Here is a 22,687-nt window from a genome sequence, read left to right on the forward strand (position 1 = left end):
ATTTAAATTATGATATAATTGTTTTGAAGGTTCGTATTTTTACCCGTACTCACCCGTATAGGAGTAGAGCCCGGCCGGACTGCTGCGAGGTCTGAAGGTACTAACAATGCTGGAACTGCGTCTCAGCTCGGACAGTTCGCCAATATCGATCTCAGCTGCATACTCCCCGGCCACCCGGGGATTGTTCCGTTGCCCTGGGGTGCCACCATTATTACTCTTGGAGCACCGTGGTGAAGTCGGACAGGACTGAGCAGCGCTTCGTACGGACAGTTGAGACGATGTCGATGGTGATGAAGAGAGGTTATATTGCTTTCTCGATGCTGTACTTCCCTTGCGACGGAGGCCACCACGTGATTCCGAACGGCAGATTCCTAGTAGTCATACAACTAACTGTTTCAATTTGCATCCATTTGGAATTTAATTTCATTTCAAGAGTGAATGAATGCGGTACTAGATATGGTGCTAAGTGATTGCATGAATTTTTGATTGAACTTTCTATTACTTTGGAACATGTGATCAAGCGATAGCCGTTTTTGAAGGTGAAAATGGCGTTTGATTTGATTTTTTTTTTTGGGAAGAGGTGGCATTGGTATGAATCTATAATGAGCGTAGCTGCAAAGTGAGAAAAGTAAAAAAGAACAGAAGGAATGATGAGAGGCAAGCCGAAAATATTTTTCTTTTTTTTTCATTTCGTAACGGTTGATCTGTGTCCATTTCCATCAAATATTAACCACGGTGAAGGGTTGGTGGAACAACATTGTATGAACATCTAAAGCTAAGACAGGAAACAATAACTGATAAGAGAGAGATGCACTAACCTGTTGGACAATCTTTAGCAAATTTACACTGGCCTTCGCAAATACCTTTGTTTTCTAGCAACATTTCGTAATTATCTAAAGCTATAAAGCATTGGTCTCTATCATTACATTCCAAAGCTATGCTGGGAAATCGTTCCTTAAGTCGTCTTCTTTCCTGAGAGCAAAAATGTGCATTTTTGAATAGTGGATTAAGGAGTTCAGATCAATCTTACATCTAATATTTTGTAGCACTCAAACTCCTGCAGTTGATTCTGGAAGCCGAGATTCGGGTTAGCGATGGCACGACCTGCGCGCACCACCTTGAGCGCTTCCTTCCAGCTGAGTGGTGTAACGGACATGATGTATGCCACGGCCACCGTCACCGAGCGGGACATTCCGGCCAGACAGTGGATCAGCACGTTGCCATCCTTGAGCCGGGCGGCGTGTATAAAATCGTTACAGACGGAAAAGTATTGCGAGAGGTTTTGGTCCGGTGTATCGGCGGCCATCACACAGAGGTAGTGTTTATCCTGAAAGAGTAAAGTGACGGAGTTATTATGATTTGATATTACTGGTATTATGGGAGTAGGCTGTGCCGGATTTCTACCCTAACATCACCCGTACCCTGAGAGACTCGCATGTCACCCGGTTCAGAAGCCGCTAACAAGCTAAGAGGAGGGGAATCTATTTTCTTGTATTTTGACAGTCGACTTCGTTGCCCATAATGAAATAATTTTATAAGCTTTATAAGTAGTACTTTATCGAAATGCTGTAATTTTTCCCAATTAATACAAATTTTGCGGTATCATACATTTAGTATTTCCTAAAACTAGTCATTACAGACATAACGCTCACAATCACATTCATCGCAAATAAGGTTTTAGTTGGAAATGTGCAAGCTACCAAATTTCGAACTTATCAGTGATGCAACTTCTTTTTAGGTAAATTAAGTAGATGTCAGCTCTTCAAAATGATAAGTGGCCAAGGCATCTCGCTGGAGACACACCACTTTCTGTTAAATACAGAAAAAAATGTTGTTAAATATTACATCCAAAGTGCTGCACATTGGTCATTCCGCTTGTGTACTATGTATACTGTGTAATATTACGCTGTACGATGTGCACAGAATTTGAGAACAAATCGTTTTGATGACTGTAATATCCTATCAACGTTTACCAGTTATTAATATAATTCATTGATACATACATACTATATTTGTTTGCTGTCTATTACATTAAAGTGATGAGCGGTGGTAGAAATGTCATTAATTAGTCATGCATTACCACGTTTGTTCGCTTTAGTTCGGAGTCTTGTTGCAAAACTCTTTTTTTTTTGTGTTTGTAGTAGTTGTTGCTCAAGATTTTAGTCTCCGCTTAGTTTTAAGCGAACAAATATTATTTTAATAAGTAGACTTAGGTATAAATAGAAGAACTAATCGTGGAATATCATTCACTTTGTACGAAATGTAAACTTTTAGTCTGTCATCGCTACATCTTCATGACATGACATGGCTGTCATCTAAACGTCACCGCGGTCATCTGCGAGACGTTGGTTATCCCAGTGGCTCACTTGCATACGAGGGGCTTGCACGTAACATCCTCCCCCTCATGTCGCCTCAGTTTCTGCTTTGGCGTCATCTTCGGGTTCCACATCTAGTAGTGCAAGCTTGATGACTGGTCTCCGTAGTGTACCACCCGAAGTCACTACCTCAGCTTGTCGCACGGTCCTATCCTTTCCAGGAAACGTACGCACTACCCGACCTCTCAACCACCTATTCCTGACCTTCTCATCCGCTATGACTACCAACTCACCCTCTTTGACTGGTCGCACATTTTGGAACCACTTGGTCCTCCTTGTTATCGTCGGCAGATACTCGGTGATCCACCTTTGCCAGATCCTGTCCAATGTGTGCTGTATCATGTTCCAACTGCTCCGCAATGACTCTCCAGGCTGCTTTATCGGTTGTTGTACTCCAGTTGAACTTAACAGCAGGAAGTGATTTGGGGTTATCGCTTCCTGGTCTGACGTCTGCAGCGAAACGAAGGTCATAGGCCGAGAGTTGATCATTTTTTCCGCTTCTGCAAAGACTGTCACCAGCGATTCGTCATCCAGCTTACGTTTCGTGGGAACCATGACCAAAGCCGACTTGATGGACCGAACCATCCGTTCCCAGCAGCCTCCCATGTGTGGTGCTGAGGGTGGGCTGAACCTCCACTGCGTATATATGTCCGTGAAGGTACTGCTTAACTTCGCATTGATTCCCTCGATTTTCCTTTTCAGCTCCCGGCTGACCCCGACAAAATTGGTGCCGTTGTCGGAGTAGATCTCTTGAGGGGCTCCACGTTGCGCAATGAACCTGCGCATTGCTTTTTTGCACGAATCGGATGACAGGCTGCTTGCTACCTCGATGTGTATGGCTTTAATAGTCAAGCACGTGAATACCACACCCCAACGTTTAGCTACGCTCCGCCCAATTTTTACCAAGTACGGCCCGAAATAATCGACCCCGATGAAAGTGAAGGCACGTACATGCGGCGTTAATCTTACCGTTGGTAGCGGTCCCATCTTCGGTGCCACTGGAACGGACTTGTACACTCGACACCACATGCATCGAGTCTTCGTCAGGCGTACGCGTGTCCTCAACTGAGATATGCAAAATCTTTGGCGAATTTCGTTCACCACTGTTTCATCGTTGGCATGACGAAAGTCACGATGATACCAATCCAGCAGTAGCATCGCCACACGATGATCATGTGGTAAGATTCTCTCCTACGTTTCATCGTTGCCACCTCATCAGGATATGCGTCCGACTGTACCAGTATCCACAAAGTGCACTCCGCCTTTTGCAATTCCTCTCGGATTAATTATTTCGCTGTAACTCGAACGCTACCCGTGGACGCTCGACGTAGGTTGTCCAGGAATCGATGGACATACGCAATGCATTGCTTCAAACGCTCGAACTTTGAGAACTGTTCAAATTCAACTGTTGGCTTGACGATGAAATGCGGACAGACGAAAGCTGGTCGAAGTTCTTCGTTTGTATCTTTCACGTTTTCTTCTAACCACTCCCCGGCTTGGTCGTACAGGAATGCAAGTCCGCGATACCACCGGCTTTCGATTTCGGTTGATGGCCCTTTTCCCCACTTTGTTGCTTCGTCAGCTACGTTGGTTTTCGTTCCTATCCAGTTCAATTCATCCACCGTAGACGAACTGAGAATTTCGTTGACTCTAAAGGCGACAAATTGGCGGTAGCGACGTGAATCCGACTTTATCCAAGCAATTACTGTTGTAGAATCACTCCAGAAAAAGGTGCGAGTTATCTTCACGGAATGATTATCTATGATGGCTTGTCTCAGACGAGCTCCTATTAAGGCCGCCATTAGCTCTATTCGCGGCATCGAAAGTGTTTGCAGGGGTGCTACTTTGGTCGATGAGACAAGGGTACATCGAACTTCTCCCCTGTCGACGATTTGGAAGTATGCGACCGCAGCAAAGGCCTTATCGCTCGCATCGACGAAGATGTGGAGTTGGAGCGACTCGTAGCTGGCTGGCATGTATCCTGGAAAATAGCAACGACTGATCTTCACCTTAATCATCTCTCGTAGAGCTATCAACCACTGATTCCAGCGGCAGAATATATCAGATGAAACCTTTTAATCCCAGCCGATGTTTTCTCTCCACGTATCTTGCACCAGAACTTTACCGTGGATAATGAAAGCTGCAATCAAACCGAGGGGATCGTAGAGACTCATCACTACGCTCAGTAGCTCCCGTTTAGTCGGAATAACTTCACCGTCTAAGAGCTGCCGTAGTTCCTCACGAAAGTGCATCTAGAATACATCTTCTTCTGGAGACCAAATCATCCCTAGCAACCGCTCAAACCTACAATCTTTACCCACCGCAAATCGCTTAACCGCAGCAGGATTGGCTTCTCCGATGCGCTCGAGGACTTCCACGCTGTTTGATGTCCAGTTCCGGATAAAGAAATCAGCCTTCTCATGAATCGCTGCCACTTCGCTTGCTAGTTGAACCGCTTCTTCGATCGTGTGGACGCTGTCGAGGTAGTCATCGACGTAATGCTTGTTTTGTATCGCCGAGGTCGCTCTTGGATAAAGCTCCCCGTGTTCTGCTGCATTTAGGTTCTTTACGAACTGTGATTGAACGGGTGAGCAGGTCGCTCCGAATATGGTCACGTCGGTTACCATTATTGTTAAGCCCACTGGGTACCTCGAACGCACCTCGTTATTTAAATTAACCTTGGCAGTTAGCGGTACAAGAAAACGGACGGACTAGAGTATTAATAAAAGAAGAAGAAATAAAAAGGATCGTAATTTGACACAGTGTAAACACGCTAGGAAGATAAAAGCTTAATTTACAGCATTATCATTATTATTTCAGTTTCTATTGCTCTAAAACTTCAAACTTTGAAAACTAAACGGTAATGTACAGGACAGAATTGAATTACAAACAAACAAACTAATTATACCTAAATTTCTAGCAGTGAGTTTGTAACTCTAGTAAAATTGAGGTTAGGGAATCAGAGGTGCAGGAAAAAGAAGGAAACACGAATTGTAAGCTTGTTTCTTTACTTTTATAACCTTAAAGCTAATGCAAATATATTTCCAGCTTTAAGTTGTTCACAAACTGGACACGCTCTGAAGATCGAGTTCCTTCGGCTGCATCCGGAACCGAAAATTCTCACTAACATTCTTAAAGAATTCGTAACATCCGGATCTCAACATGGCAACGTCCTGCAAACTTTGTGATCGACCGGATGATTGGGATGTTGGCATGGTGGCCTGTGACGTATGCGGGGAATGGTTTCACTTCCGATGCGCGGGCGTCACAGAAGATGTGAAACACGTCTCATGGAGTTGCGGTGATTGCAGCTTCCGCTCTGCAGCATCAGCGTCAAGCGTCTGTTCTCGGATTTCCAAGGAAAGTTCCGTTTTTACGCTGGAGCTTCAAATGCTCGAAGATGAGCTCAAGGAAAAGCAAAAGGCTTTGGAGCAGGAGAAAGTTCTAGAGGAGAAGTACTTGTGCAAGCAGAATGTACTTCAGGAGGAATACCGGAGGAACCGGCAAGCTCTTCTCTTAAGGCAAGGTACGGTAGGAGGAAGTGATCGTGGAAGTATGTTAGAGTCAGAAAGTCAGCAAAACGGAAAAGGCAAAGTGGAATGGTGGATGGAAACGATGTCAAAACCCGAGGATGCTGGACGGAAATCAACCGGATATGCGGATCCTCGTGGGGCATATCCAAAAGCTCCCCTTCCAAGGGCATCAAGCGTGGCTGAACGCTTTTCCAAGAACGACCTCGAACAGGTATCGGGTAATCGTCAACGTATCCGCTTAAACCCAATGGCTGCGTATTATCCAAGATGCGATCGGTTCAACAACATTCCTCCGGAGAATCTAGTGGACCTAGATAGAGCCGTATCATCGTTAGCATTGCAAGAAGATGACGATTTAACCCGAAGAATCCCTCAGCATCAGCGGGAACAACGTTTCGGTAAAGCCGATCCGGTAGTACCGATTGCTAAAATGGTACCCAGCAATGTACGGCTTGATCCTATACCTGTCGAATATCGTGAACAAAGGCAACCAGCTGGGCTACCAGGTAACGTACGGTTCATGAACGGAGTCCCTTACGGGCAGGGGCAGCCAAGTCTGAGCAATGCTCAAATGGCTGCAAGGCAGGTTTTACCAAGAAAACTTCCAACATTCAGCGGCAAACCGGAGGAGTGGCCGCTTTTTCTGAGCAGCTACAACACAACTACGGAAGCGTGCGGTTACTCGTTGAGCGAAAACCTCGTCCGACTGCAGGAATGTTTAAAAGGTTCTGCACTCGAACTTGTGCGCAGTAGACTGATCCTGCCGCAGGCGGTGCCGCAGATTGTCGAAACCCTACGAAGAATGTATGGTCGCCCAGAGCAATTGCTCTACTCGTTATTGGAGAAAGTCAGGAAGGCGGATCCACTCAAGCCGGATCGTTTGGAGAGCTTTGTACATTTTGGGATTCTCGTCGAACAACTGTGTGATCACCTGGAGGCGACCAACCTAAGGGATCATCTGGTAAACCCTCTGCTTCTACAGGAGCTTGTGGAAAAAGTACCAGCCAGTACCAAAATGGAGTGGGTTCGCTACAAGCGACATTTTCCCAACCCAACACTTCGAACATTTTCGGATTTTATGTCCGAAAAGGCTGCTGACGCAAGTGAAGCGACCGGTTATTCGCAACCGAAGGATTACTTCCAAACCAAACCGGAGAAAAAGCCAAAAGAGAGAGGATTCTTGCATTCTCACGATTCATCGGAAAACTCGTGGAAAGATGTCGCAGCGTCGGAAACGGCTCGAAAGCCCATACCGATGGAGAAGCCCTGCCACGTATGCCAGAAGCTGGATCATCGCGTTCGGAACTGTCCGAAGTTCAAAGCCATGACGTGGGAAGAGAGGACCAAGGAAGTGGATAAGTTGAAGCTCTGCAGTACTTGTTTGAATTGGCATGGACAATCTCGGTGCAGGTTCAAGATCCAATGCAACGTAAGCCAATGCCAAGAGCGGCATCATCCTCTAATGCATCCAGCTGCTAGCGTCTCGGCCGATGACACAGAAGATGTTTCCAACCACAACACGCACAGTGGGGAACAGCAGTCCGTGATCTTCCGAATGGTTCTTGTAACGCTATATTACGAGGATCGTTCCGTAGATGCAGTTGCCTTCTTGGACGAGGGTTCATCGTTAAGCCTGGTTGAAGCGGATTTGGCTGATCATCTTGGTGTGAAGGGTGTCAAGCAAATGTTACGTTTGATTTGGACAGCAAACATCAGCAGAACGGAGAGAAACTCAAAGCGAGTGAATTTGCGAATTTCCGCCAAAGGGTCCAGCGAGAAGTGGCCACTCAGGAACGCTCATACCGTAATAGAAATGAAATTACCTGTTCAATCCTTTCGGTACTCGGAGCTAGCACAGAAGTTCGATCACTTGAAAGATCTTCCACTAGCTGATGGCTTGTCCGGCATGCCTAGGATTCTAATTGGTTTGGATAACATCCATCTATTCGCCCCGATTGAATCTCGGATCGGAAATCTCGGAGAACCAATCGCTGTAAGATCAAAACTAGGATGGGCGGTATATGGCCCTAATAGTAACGAAAAACGCCACGAAGCATTTGTTGGACACCATGAAGGAGAATGCATCACCAATCAAGAGCTACACAATTTACTCCGGGATCATTTCTCGGTAGAAGACATCGGAATTACAGCAAGCACCGTTCTAGAATCCGATGACGACCAACGAGCCAAAGCCATCCTGGAAAGCACCACCGTTCGGAAGGGTGATCGTTTTGAAACCGGGCTCCTTTGGAAATCGGATAATCATCATTTTCCCAACAGTTTTCCAATGGCTCTAAAACGACTCAAGCAGTTGGAAAAGCGGCTGTCTAACAACGTGGAGCTTGCTGATGCCTATCACCACCAAATAAGTGAATACTTAAGAAAGGGCTACGCACACAAGGCTTCTCCGAAGGAGTTAACGCAAGTGGATCCCGGACAAATATGGTACCTTCCAGTAAGCATCGTCACGAATCTCAAAAAACCTGGGAAAGTGAGACTTGTTTGGGACGCTTCTGCCAAAGTTTCCGGAATATCCCTAAACTCTCTTCTCCTCAAGGGACCGGATCTGTTGGCATCGTTGGTAGCTGTCATCAGTCAATTCCGAGAGCGTCAGATTGGATTCGGAGGAGACATAATGGAAATGTATCACCAAATGCTCGTCCGACTCGTGGATAGGCTGGCGCAATGCTTTCTGTATCGGAAAACTCCCGAAGAGGCACCGGAGGTATACGTCATGGACAGGTGCACTTTCGGATCCGCATGCTCACCGTGTACTGCTCAATTTGTAAAAAACCGCAATGCAGAAGAATACGCTGAACTTTATCCGGACGCTGCAGCTGCAATCATTCACAAACACTATGTGGATGATTATTTTGACAGCACCAACACGGTCCAGGAGGCAGTGAAGCGGGCACTGGACGTCAAAATGATTCATTTAGCAGCGGGCTTCCACATTCGCAACTGGATGTCAAACTCAGCGGAATTTTTGACACAACTTGGTGAAGCAAAACCAGAACAAACAGCTTATTTCAGTCACGATAAACATGCAGCTACAGAACGTGTTCTTGGAATTGTCTGGCGTCCCGAAGAAGACGTATTCACCTTTCCTATGACGTTTAAAGACGAACTAAAACCGTACACAGGAGGCGATGTTCGGCCGACGAAACGAACTGCGTTGAAGTGCTTAATGTCTTTGTTCGACCCACTCGGATTGGTTGCTCCCTTCATCGTTCACGGAAAAATACTGCTGCAAGAAATTTGGCGTACAGGAAGTCAGTGGGACGATGAAATAAGCGACGAATGCTTCCAGCTATGGACTCGCTGGATCCAATTGTTCCCGAAAATTGCCAGTCTTCGTATCCCGCGGCCGTATTTCGGTGGCATGCTGCTAGCAGATAATGAAACGATGGAACTTCATGTGTTTGTTGATGGTAGCCTGCAAGCCTACGGCTGTGTAGTGTACCTACGCGTAATGGATGGTAGCACTCCACGAATCTCTCTTGCGATGGCGAAGTCGAAGGTAGGACCAATCAAGCAGCTTTCCGTTCCTCGCATGGAGCTACAAGCAGCAGTATTGGGTGCTCGAATGATGAATGCAGTCGAGTCGAATCACTCTCTCGCCATAAAGCGTCGTTTTCTCTGGACGGACTCCCAGGCAGTGCTTTCGTGGATTAACTCTGATCAAAGAAAGTTCAAGCAATTTGTATCCTTTCGAATTGGAGAAATTCTAAGCCTGACAAATGCGGACGACTGGCGTAAGATTCCCAGTAGATTCAACATAGCTGACGATCTAACAAAGTGGGGGCGTCATTTCGTTCCGGATGCAGACGATGAATGGTTTTGTGGACCAAAGTTCCTCCATCTACCCGAGAAGGACTGGCCGCAAGAAGTAAACGTGGCGGTTGTGATTGCAGAAGAATTACGAGCTTCGGTACTGTTCCACGAAATAAAACTCGAAGTACCCGTCATTGACACGAGCAGGATCTCCCGTTGGAACGTTTTAGTGAGAACCATTGGAATGGTCTATCGATTCATCTCTAACTGCCGCAGGAAACTTCGACAGCTACCGATTGAAGTTGTACCCATGGAACCGAAACTTTACAAGTTCATTGTTGCCTCTTTACCATCGGTGGTGAAACCGCTGCAGCAGGATGAATACCATAATGCCGAAAACTGTCTTTGGAGAGCAGCTCAGTGTGATACCTACGGAGACGAGATCATGATCTTGAAGAAGAACAAACAGTTGCCGCTGCAGAACAAGTTGCAACTAGAGAAGAGTAGTCAACTATACACATTGTCACCATTCCTGGATGAATGCAACGTTCTGAGGATGCGAGGAAGGACTGAAGCGGCTGAATTTCTTCCATACGACGTTAGATTTCCAGTCATCCTTCCTAAAAATCACACAATAACACTAAAACTGATTGAACATTTTCATAAACGGTTTGGCCATAGTAACAACGAAACAGTTGTAAACAAGCTGCGCCAACATTTTGTGATTGCAAATCTTCGGGCTGGCGTGCGAAACGTAGCCAGAAATTGCCAATGGTGTCGAGTTCATAAATGCCATCCGGTTGCTCCAATCATGGCTCCCCTTCCAGTCCAGCGATTAACTCCGTATCTAGCACCATTTAGCTTTGTGGGTCTGGATTACTGCGGTCCTCTGGAAGTCACGATTGGTCGTCGTACGGAAAAAAGATGGATTGCCGTGTTCACCTGCCTTACGGTGAGGGCGGTTCATTTGGAGGTGTCCTATAATTTGACAACGCAGTCTTGTTTAATGGCAATTCGACGATTTATGGGCAGGCGTGGTGCCCCACTGGAAATGTTTTCGGACAACGGGACGAACTTGCATGGAGCAAGCAAGGAGCTGTGTACGTTAATTCGGCAGATCGACGAGGAGTGCGCAGAAGCTGTAACGAACGCCAGATTGAAGTGGAGATTCAACCCACCCTCAGCGCCTCACATGGGAGGAGTGTGGGAGCGCATGGTGCGCTCAGTTAAACAAGCCATGCGAGCCCTGGACGACGGAAGAAAGCTTACCGATGAGATCTTGCAAACCACACTAGTAGAAGCTGAAGAAATGATAAATTCCCGCCCGCTAACGTATCAACCGCAAGAAGCCGAGGGTTCAGAAGCATTATCTCCAAACCATTTTCTACGCATTGGTCCATCAAACGGTCAGCTCGTTGAAACTGAAACCGAGCTTGCTGAAGCACTCCGGGATACATATCGACGGTCGCAGTACCTTGCTGATCAAATGTGGAAACGATGGCTGAACGAATATCTGCCGTCACTCAATCGACGATCCAAATGGCATGAGGAACGAGTCCGGTGAAGGCAGGGGATATTGTGTATATCACCGACGAGTCGAGTCGGAAGAAGTGGATTCGAGGAATCATCGAGGACGTGATTGTGGCGAAGGATGGTAGTGTGCGGCAGGCAGTGGTCAGAACGAAGAGCGGTGTATACAAACGACCGGTGACCAAACTAGCGGTGGTCGAGGTTCCAACTGGACCAAGCGGAAGTAAAGCCGGTCCGCAAGTAGTTCTCGAACCGGATGTACGGGCTGGGGATTGTTAAGCCCACTGGGTACCTCGAACGCACCTCGTTATTTAAATTAACCTTGGCAGTTAGCGGTACAAGAAAACGGACGGACTAGAGTATTAATAAAAGAAGAAGAAATAAAAAGGATCGTAATTTGACACAGTGTAAACACGCTAGGAAGATAAAAGCTTAATTTACAGCATTATCATTATTATTTCAGTTTCTATTGCTCTAAAACTTCAAACTTTGAAAACTAAACGGTAATGTACAGGACAGAATTGAATTACAAACAAACAAACTAATTATACCTAAATTTCTAGCAGTGAGTTTGTAACTCTAGTAAAATTGAGGTTAGGGAATCAGAGGTGCAGGAAAAAGAAGGAAACACGAATTGTAAGCTTGTTTCTTTACTTTTATAACCTTAAAGCTAATGCAAATATATTTCCAGCTTTAAGTTGTTCACAAACTGGACACGCTCTGAAGATCGAGTTCCTTCGGCTGCATCCGAAACCGAAAATTCTCACTAACAATTATCTTGATAGGCAGCTCCGGAGAATCCCGCCACAAAAACAGTAGAGCACTGCGGTCGACAGCGCGGATAAGAATCTGGAGAAACATCTCCATGATATCCGCCGATATTGCTACTTCGCGTTCACGGAACTGAAATAGGTCCGGGCCTTTCAATAGCTGGTCATTTAGTGAAATGCCCTCGACTTTAGCCGCCGCATCCCAGATGAAACGAACCTTGCCGGGTTTGTGTGCATTCACCACGATACCGAGAGGCAAGTACCACGTACGTCGTAGGTCGAAGCCATTCAACTCGTCCTCGGTTGCCTCGTGCACATATCCTTTAAACAAGAATTCTGCTATCTGCCAGCGTACAGTATCGTACAATGCTGGATGCTTCTGTAGCCGTTTCTCCAGACATCTTAAACGCTTTTCTGCCATTGGTCAGCTTTCCGGTAGCTCGATATAGTCGTGTTTCCACAACAACCCTGTTTCGAACTTTCCGCTCTCAGTCCTTGCTGTAGTCTCTTTCAATATCTTCCGGGCCCGTTCCGCTTCGGCACCTTCCAAATTAGGTGCCAACGCAATCCCGAGGCTCTCTAGCGAAAAGAACTCCCGAACATATTCGTGTAGATCAGCGGTCGCAGTATGAGCACAAATATGCATCTGCCGGTGTTTCAGCTGTTCTCCCCCTTATATGCTTCCATATACGGCCCAGCCAATACGAGTCTTCGATGAGATAGGTTCTTGTGCACGACCTTCTCGCAGCTTCAGCGTGGCAAGGAGATGCGAATTGTTGAGCCCAATCAGTATCCCTGGAGTAGTAGACTTGAAGCTCTGTACAGGCAACTTCCTCAGGTGTTTGTACTGGTTTGTCATCTCATCGTAGTTCAGGGATTGCTCTGGTAGCCCTAGACCATCCACTGTGAAGGCTCCTCCGAGTTTGAAACGCTTGTTGCTGCCCTGTGCGGAAATCTCCATCTGTACCATACGCGCGTCCGATATCTTCTTGTTTATGCCGCTAGTCCACTGGATGCAAAGTGGCTCCGTTTGCCCGTCCAGACCTAGAGAATCAGCAATTGTGCGTTCCACTAAAGTCACTGATGACCCGTCGTCAAGAAAGGCAAACGTGTTGACCTTGCCGTATTTTCCGTATAGTGTGACAGGAAGTACTCGAAATAGTGTAAGTGGAGCTGATTTCTGATGCACAGTTACCGTAGCATTCGTTGTCCGGTCGGTTGTGCTTGAGTCCGCCGATGGTTCGTAGTGCAGCAAACGATGATGTAACTTGGAGCATCCGTTAACTCCGCATGCGTCTCCTTTGCATGGCCAACGAGGATGTGGTTTCAGACACCGTCGGCAAAGTATGTGCTCCTTCACAATGCTCCAACGGTTATCAAGAGCGAGCCCCTTAAATTTTGAGCACTCACCAACTTGATGATTTAGCGCATTACAGGCTGAGCATTTCTTGATATCTTCAGGTCTCTTTCCACTCGCATTCACGTATCGTTACTTCCTTCCCGCACTATTATCTGCATTGGCCGCCGACGTGGAACCGTCTCTCGTCGTCGTCGAGTTCGCGTTCACGAAAACTTTCTCCTTGGTTCTAGCACGTTCATCTCTGGGATTCTTCGGTTGAACTGTGAATAGCGACACACTGCTGGTTGCTGATGCTACACGGGTCATGTTTGCACTGAAGACATTGAGATCCACCACCGGAAACTGTTGTTGATACATCGCCCAGTTGAACTTAACGTTCGCTGGCAATTTATCTACAAGCTCCTGTAGCAATGTGGGATTCAAGCTCGTTTTCACCGATCGTGATACTGCCGGTTGTAAGGTCAATATCGTTGAAGTTAACAGGCTCGTTCTCCACAGGGAAAGATTCTAGCATTTCGCATTGGATAGGAGTGGAAGTTCGTTGCTTGTCTGGAGCTTCGACCGAATTTAATGGCGTATGGGCATTTGGTTCGACTGGCTTGGACGTCTCTACAACGACGCCGGTACCAGTATGGCTGGTTGATTTCACCTGCTTCATTACCCAATCTTCCACTCGTTTCGCCGATGATCGGTTCGAACGATGACTCCTAAGAAACGCTATTTCGTCTTCCTCCTCTTGCTGGATGAGCAAATCGCGCTTTTTGGCAAGATAGTGCCTATCCCGTTCGATCCTCTCTTTTGCAACCCTTTCGTTAATCAGCCTATCTCGTTCTAGCTGTTCCCGTTGAGCTTCTTCCTGCATCCTTTTCTCTTCCTCCAGCAATTCCAACTCACGAGCCAATCTAGCTCTCCGTGTACTCGAAGTACTTGATCGTCCAGTGACAGAGGTCGGTGGTTGTGCAGGATTACGCGCGATGCATGTAACATACGTAAACAAATCTGTGAGCATTATCTCGTTGCTCATTTCAGCAGAAGTGAGGTGATACCATTTGGTACACTTTTTGCACTGCACCCTATAACGTTCGGCGTTGTTGCGATCACACTCTTTTGCTTCTCCATTATCGACATCGACCGCTGACGTCACACGTCTAGCTTCCGCAACTGTCTTCTCTCCGCGAGCAATGCCAGCCATTGTTGCCTCTCGTGCATTGTTAGACGCTGGAATGGTAGAATTACCCTGAACGACGCCATGGCTCTGCTGGTTAGCCGCAGCTGCTGCCATTTGTTTGGCTTTCGTTTGGGCACGCGTTCTCCGGGTCATTTCAAGATAAAATCTTGAGTTTTTGTTCGCTTTAGTTCGGAGTCTTGTAGCAAAACTCTTTTTTTGTGTTTGTAGTAGTTGTTGCTCAAGATTTTAGTCTCCGCTTAGTTTTAAGCGAACAAAAATTATTTTTATAAGTAGACTTAGGTATAAATAGAAGAACTAATGATACTAATATACTAGAACTAATGATATTCCACATTCACTTTGTACGAAATGTAAACTTTTAGTCTGTCATCGCTACATCTTCATGACATGACATGGCTGTCATCTAAACGTCACCGCGGTCATCTGCGAGCTTCTGTGAATATCTCCTACGGATCCGTATTTCTGCAAAATTCAATCAAACCGACGTCACTGACTTGCATCTGCATTGTTTTTATTCAATACAGCTGATGTGTTGACAGATCGAGGGAAAAGCAAACTAATGAAGAAAATGCATGAACGAGGGATGCTCTGGTTGCAAACCAATTCTTGGTAATGTGCAAGATAGAGGGTGCTAATGTGCATACAAAATACACTTGATGATATTTTTTAAGACTTTCATTTCAAGAGTTATGTCTGTTTTTCTGTGCTAGTGGCGTATAAAAATGTCATTTATTCAAATTAGGACAAAAATAGACGCACAAATTAGTTCAGAGTTTTAGTGTAGTTGGACATTTCAAAACGAATAGCACAACGGGGATCAGCGAACATGTTCGTACAGTAGGCCTTGCCGCTTTAGTGTTTTCTGTTACACCCCTGATGTATTGCAAGCAGGGCTGTGGAGTCGGATTTAAATCGACCGATTCCGTCTCTGACCCATCTGATTTAAAAATAACCGACTCCGACTCCGATTTGAACAAAATACAATAAAAATGAACTTCAACATATTTTGGTTGATTAAGTATTTAAGGGGATAGGGGACGAAGATCATTTTTCAAAAATTAAAATGCCGTTGATTTGCTTCAAACCGAAAATCTGTTAATAAAAGTGTGTTCACTGTGTTCCGGTTGGCAAAGATAGGTTAGAATAGGTTTCTTTATTAAAGATGCTTTCAACACCGGTTGGCAAATACAATACAATGAATACATTTTCATGAAATAAATGTTTGAAAACAGCAGTTTTAATTTAGTTGCTTAGTTCGCTGCTTCAAATATTTTCTGTATTGAAACACATTTAGTTAATAAATTGAATTCAATACAATAAAACATGCTACGTATTTTGGAAAATCATGGAATATATTTGAGTAAAAAAATTCTTAAATTTAAAGGCTTTGAAAATTAAAATTTAATAGTTTTTTTATAATGTAAACAAATGTATGTTTACTGATGATACAAATTTTGTCAGGTGAAAATTCCAAGCGTAATCATTCTAGTGATTTATTTTGTATATTCTGGAATGTCTGAGCTGAACTATATTTTTAAAACATTGACTGACCATATAATAGTGCCAATAATCATTAAAAAGTCTCAAATATTTACGTTATTTGACAAGTCACAGGTAATCATGAAATTTACTTATAAAAAGCAAATAAACAACGGAAAGAAACCTACTGCTTTTATTAAAATTTTCTTAAGAAACTTCATTAAAAGCTTATTATTTGGAAGCTTTTTTTAGAAGATTTTCCTTTATAATTTTCTTTTAGAACTCTCTAGAAAAAAAAACACGGGCAGGACAGTAAATCGTAGAGACTTGATCTCAACTTTTTATCAAAAAAAGGCCTAAACTGTTAATGAGATTAATTTAAAAAGATGTCAAGCTCAAATTCCAAAGAAATATCTATATTGGTATTAGTTTCAATGATACAAAATCGGTCACATTTACTATAGTCACTTTAACACTATTGGGTCATTCGTGACTTGTCGGGTGAGATTTGAACTTGGAATTTGGCGTGATATTAACCATTACGCCGGAGTCGCCCCCTAAAGCATCAAAATATTTATCGAAATTAACCACAGCTTCTATCCGTATTAATCACAAATCCTAGTGTGATCGATTTCATTTACATTAAATTAGCAATCAAATATTTTCACAACATTTGACAATTTATTACGAAAATGAACAGAATTTCTCATAAGCTTGTCACAATTTTTTAAAACAAATCATAATGTTGTTTCAAATAAATTGGTCACAATCCTAATTAAAATTGGTCCCAACTGGGAAATTTGATATATAAAAAAGATTGTCAAAGTCTTATTCACTTATTTCAGCAGTCTTATTGAAACATTAATAAAACAAAATTTAATGTTATTTTCTGGATGTGGATCTTGTCGTTTCATGTTTTTTTAAGTCTCAAAAAATAAAATCCCATTTCTGAAATTTCATGTACCTTGGAAGATTTTCATATAAGTTCATACTTTGACGATTATGCGCTCAATAAATCACGTCCGACTGAACCCAAATTTTGCATAGGGTTGTATTTCGAGGCAATGAACATGTTGTATATGGTCGATTCGAAAAATTCGATGGTCACTTTTGTCCCCTTACATTTCATTTTGCACCCTAATTAACACGGCCGCTGAGAATAACTCAGTGAGAGAGTCCTTTTTACTCAGTTGTATGAGAAATTTTTAAAAACTTTCTGTAGCCTAGACCGGACTAGACATCAAATAATCACTGATAATACCTACCGGATGGAAACGCCTTGGGCTATCATGTATTGAGACGATGTGCGTGATTTGGTAACGATCTAACTGTTGATAGTCTTTCGAATCCCGATAGTTGCCTACGTACAACCCCGGCATTACCTGAAAGAAAAAGAGAATACACCGATCGAATCCCAAGGCAAATCATACAGAATTGAGGTAATGCACCGAAATCCGAACACTTTTAAAAGTTGATAATCAAGGCCAAATATGATCAATCGTAATTGTTATGAGGACCCTATAGCGTTGGGTATGTTCATCTAATAAATTATTATGTTTCCAAGTGGATGTAATATTTAATTAAAACTGTTCGGTATTCGGTGCATTACGGTAGCACCCCATTTATTTTCCCAATCCAGTCGTTTTTCATTCATCCAATTATCCTGTCATCAAGCTCAAAATCCAATCTACTCGTTTACAAACAAGGTCAGTTCAGTTGTTCTTTCTTTTGGCTCCCGACAAGCAATAACGAGTTCATTACCTTGTTCATTCCATTACCCATGATGACGGCTGTAGCTCCCTGCTTTTATCTATCAGTGCTTTTGCTCCTGCTGCTGCTGTCGACTACTTCTCCCAGTCCGAAAGAAGTGTCCACAGAGAGGGATGTTTATGTATGCGCTCGGTATTCCAAAGCTTCCAACAAATGCTACTATGAACAAACATCAACATCAACAACAACATCAACAACAACAACGACAACGGTAACGACTCTATTATTGTACACTAGTAGGATGTGCTCCTTGCTGCGGACAAACATGTTTTCCTCTCCGCCTCGTCAGGAACAGAATGGGATCATCATCCGATGCCTCGGCGGTCGGAGCGTACTCAACCGGGATCGTCATTTGGTCGGACTCGTGTTATTCCGATTCCGATTCCAATCAATGCCAAATATGGTTCACAATCGAAACCCTCAAAGCGACTACGTATCTATCTATCGGGGGAATCAGGAAGCAAACAATCACGACGGCGCTGAGCCAAATTTCACCGGCAGCGGCAGGTGGATTTGATGTTGGATGATGGAACGTCGTGGGCCACAACTCGTGGCTTTGTGGCTAAATTTAGCTGAAAGAGGAACGAAAGAAGGAGGAGAATTATGGAAAAGCAGAGTCATTTTTCATCAAGCATCGGAGATTGGTTCAGTGGTGTCAGATTGTCGTCGAGTGTTACGTGACTGTAGTAGAGGAAAGGCGGAGCGCTATTTTAAGTGCTAGTATGCTTTTCAAAAGTGGATTTCTACGAGACTGGGTGACGCCGGCATTGATGGGTAAGATGAAAAGCATGGCGACAATCAGCAATGAATGTTTCGAAGGAGACGCATGGCGGCTTGTAGGTATGATGTGCTTGTGCGGTCAGCGATGTGCATGTGGAGTAGAGTAGGGTTCCTCTAAATATAAAACACATGAACAATTCTCTGCCAAATGAGCAAACGACCCAGCTCGACCCTCTCCCATTTGGATGAAACTTTTCACATGTCTTCGATTTTCATGTTGATTTTAACGAACTTGTATGCAGTGTTGTTTGAGGTAAATTTCAAAAGAATGCTATGGTGAGATTCAAAATTGTTCCTTTCATCATATTTGGAGAACTCTTGAAATTCTGAGGATCATTTCAAGGAATTCACGAAACCACTCCATGAAAATTCTGAGCAGGGAATTCCGAAATTTATTCCATATGAATTTTAGAGGAATACTTGGTAAATACTGAGGAGAAATCAGGAGAATCATAGACGCAAGATCGTGAAAAATTAACCAAGTGCCAAAACCTTTCTCTTCAAAAACAATTTCTGAAGATTGAACCACTTATCCCGAATATTGTGAAAAAAAAAGGATGCATCGATCAAGGTACAACTTTGAGTTCTTAAATATTTTAAGTCTTACAATGTCGATATTTTTAGTCTCAGAATTTTTTCAGAAATTTTTTCTTAGCCTGTCTTCAATTTTTCCAAGCACATATTCACAATATTTTTTGAAGTACCAGGGTCTTGGATTTTTCCCAAAACCTCGATCCAGAATCCTTTTTGAATTCACCAGGACTTTCAGGAATTCAGATTTTATCACATTTTTTTTTCAAAACCTCTTTTTTTCTTGAAATTTTTTCCAGAATTTTTTAAAATTATTCTTTTGAAATTCTCTTAAAAATGTTTGAAGCATAAAAATCTTGATTTGTGGTTATCCAAGTACGTTGCAAATTTTCTATTTTTATAATTTTTTTTTTTCGAATCTGGGAATTCCCATTGAAGCATGCATATGAATAAAATTTCTTAGTAGAAGAATCTCAAATAAAACCTCTGAGCCTCAGAATTTTCAAAATACCTGCCTATCTAAAATAATCTGAAGCTCAGAATCGTAATGCTTTTTCATAGCCTATAATCTTAAACAAATCTTATTCGTGATTTTGTTTTTCCTAGGTATAAGATTTATCTAGTTCAAGATTTCAAATTCAGTTTCTATGATCAATCACACCCCAAAATTTGTTCGAATAACACAATTAGTCACACTGAGACTTTTGAGACCATTTTGAAAAAAAAAGGCTCCATGATGCAGATGTCAATATTTTGCAAGCTGATGTATGGGATTATAATGTTAAAATGCTTCTATTTCTCAACTTTCCTATTCCAAAAAAATTTGGTTACCCTGTCCAACATCACTGTTTACCTTTGTTTCGTCGCAGTTTTAAATCGCTATTTTTTATTGTTTTTACGTGTCGTTAATCATCGGACGTGGTCGCATGTGAAATTTTGAGCCAAATCTCTCACAATCTGGTGCACAGTTGCTGCCGTGTTTTGTGCTAGTGTATCAGTGATTAGTGATCTGCAAAATTTAGCATATTGTCATTGCTTATTCACACCCGTTCGCTGTCCCTCCCCCGAAGCGCCATCTGCAAGCAAACGTTGGAAGCTTCAACAAATCGTGCATAATTGCCAAGCATGCTCGCGGTCCTTGAGTTCTGGAAGAGTAATTAAGTGCAGGGGTTCATGGAGTCTGGTCACACATGCGTGGGATTAACCAAGATCCAATATGTAGCATGGTCAGCAAATTTTGGGCTTTACTGGTTCTCTGATTCATGTCGTTTGAATTTCAATCCTGCTGTTCACGATCGAGAGAAAATAATCATGAAGGCGCTACGGGAACTGTTGATAAGAACGGACTCAATGGACACACGTCTAGGAAACTACGGTGATAATCTGCGTGCTATCAACAAAACTCTTTTTGGACCACAACAACAAGTCAAACAAACAAACCAATCGATCGATCAGTCGTCATTTCATCAGACCATCGATCAGCTGAACCTCGACGACACTATTGATCACATCAATCGCTCGAGATCCTGCGATGAGACATCCTTTTTTGAAGTCTTGGATGAGATCAACAACACAGTAGCTCAACAACCTGACAAGCTTCTGGGGGGAAACAGGCGCGTCCAGATAATTCCCAGTCAGCCATCCAGCAGTTCTACTACTCAATCGAATGGTCCAACTAACAGCGAACCCCAATCTCTCACCCAGCCGAATACTGACAATGCTAGCCAGCGTAGTACCAGCAAAGCCACCACCCTGACTAAGAGTGGGAACACGAACCACCCTGGTGGTAACAGGAATAGTACCGGGCCTTTGAGCGTAGCAAGATTAGGCCTGACGTCTGACGACACGGTAGCTTTTTATGTGACCCCGTTTGCCCCCAACCAGAAAGAGGACGACGTAAAACAGCATATCTTTGATATTGCAAATGTTGATTCTTCGTCGGTGAAAGTTGTCAAGCTAGTTCCTCGTGGGAAACGTTTGGACGATCTATCATTTGTTTCCTTCAAGGTGTTCGTTTGCAAAACTGTATCCAACGTGGTGGGTGATCCTTGGTACTTGCCAGAAGGAGTCACTGTCCGTGTGTTTGAACATGTTCAAAAAAAAAGCGGTTCTGCTGCATCATGTCCGAACCTGCGTGAAAAAAACAATCATCAATCAGCCAGCCTCTCATAGTGGATTTAAAATAAACAGTTCCATCCCGGGATGCAACAACCCAAGCCATTTGGAAGCCCCTTATCCCCCCATCACAGTCGTGTCTCTCCGGCCAGCGCTCAGCAGTCATCCTGGACCTGTGTATGGGTACGGAGACGGGGTCTTCCAACCAGTTACCACAGGCAAGTATGCTCACGTTACGAACTATGCACTTCCTGAATCGTCTATTGCTTCCAGTTGCTTCATACCACCACGTTTTCGTGTGGAAAACAATATTGCCAGCGTTCGGGGTCAACCCGATCAACAAATTGCATCGCTTGGAATCAAATCAAAACCAAATCCGTCTGAACAGTTCATCTCTATTTATTATCAGAACGTCAGAGGCTTACGGACCAAAATTGTTCAGCTATGCTTACTACTGTCTGGCTGTGATTATGACGTGCTAGTTTTCACAGAGACTTGGCTACGAGAAGACATCGGCAGCGCTGAAATCTCTTCGGATTACACCTTATTCAGATGTGACCGCAGTGAATTGACCAGTCAGTACTCGCGTGGAGTAGGAGTGCTCGTCGCGGTCAAAAACAACATCGTTTGTGAACCTGTCACTTTGCCGAACTGCGACCAACTGGAACAAGTGGCAGTTTGCGTAAGGTTGGGGCATCGTTCGCTTTACATCGTCACCATTTACCTTCCGCCGAATTCATGCTCCGACTGTATTCAGCTCATGCAAAAGCAGTTCAGCATATGTCAATCCGTTCTTCAGAAGGTGACATTATTCTATCACTGGGTGACTTTAACCTGTCGAATTTGCGCTGGCATTTGGATGGTGATATAAATGGCTATGTTCCCTCAAACGTTTCTTCGGAACACGAACAATTCCTTATCGAAAATACGTTTGTTAATGGCTTCCAGCAGATAAACTGTTTCGTCAACATGAACGGTAGACTTCTCGATCTCGTGTTCGTCAACCTACCTGAGCACCTAGACGTCATCGCACCCTCTACTCCACTGTTACCCGTTGACAATCATCACGAGCCATTCATTTTACTACTCGACAAGAGCAGCGACGATCTGGCTGCAATGGACGACCAAGACGAGAGTTTCAACTTCGATTTTAAAGCATGCGACTACGATCTCCTAAACAACGCGTTTGCTGGTATCGACTGGGATCTTCTACTGCAGAACAGAACAGTGGACGAAACACTTGCAGTTTTTTATGACAAGCTGTACGAAGTTTTTATCGAGCATGTATCTCGGAAAAGACGACCCATTACCTCAGTTTTCAGCAAACCATGGTGGACTACCGAGCTGAGACATCTCCGGAATAATCTCAGGAAATCACGCAAACGGTTCTTCTTAACAAGGACTGATAGCGACAAAGTTAACCTCCGCGAAGTGGAAACGTCGTACAAGGAACTTCTTTTCTCGTCATATAGAAACTATGT

At 43.9% G+C, this 22,687-nt stretch overlaps 1 protein-coding gene across 3 annotated transcripts in view; it reads right to left on the reverse strand.

The window, feature by feature from the left end:
• LOC135705309 (mucin-2) overlaps window positions 1-22,687 on the reverse strand; it is a 35,434-nt gene that overhangs the window by 887 nt on the left and 11,860 nt on the right. For 2 of the 3 annotated variants that reach the window (XM_065226977.1, XM_065226976.1), the window contains exons 2-6: window positions 17,772-18,352; window positions 17,276-17,392; window positions 1,031-1,327; window positions 819-972; window positions 54-371 (exon numbers count right to left, since the gene is read on the reverse strand). In XM_065226977.1, the coding sequence (XP_065083049.1) occupies window positions 54-371; window positions 819-972; window positions 1,031-1,327; window positions 17,276-17,392; window positions 17,772-17,792 (907 nt within the window). In that variant the 5' untranslated portion in view covers window positions 17,793-18,352. Of the gene's footprint in view, window positions 1-53; window positions 372-818; window positions 973-1,030; window positions 1,328-17,271; window positions 17,393-17,771; window positions 18,353-22,687 lie in introns of those variants that run through there. The other variant, XM_065226978.1, reaches the window with a different exon arrangement.

Source organism: Ochlerotatus camptorhynchus, unplaced genomic scaffold (assembly GCF_037179485.1).
Source record: "Ochlerotatus camptorhynchus isolate MF236.1 unplaced genomic scaffold, CSIRO-AGI_Acam_v1.1 ptg000265l, whole genome shotgun sequence".
Classification (NCBI taxonomy): Eukaryota; Metazoa; Arthropoda; class Insecta; order Diptera; family Culicidae; genus Ochlerotatus; species Ochlerotatus camptorhynchus.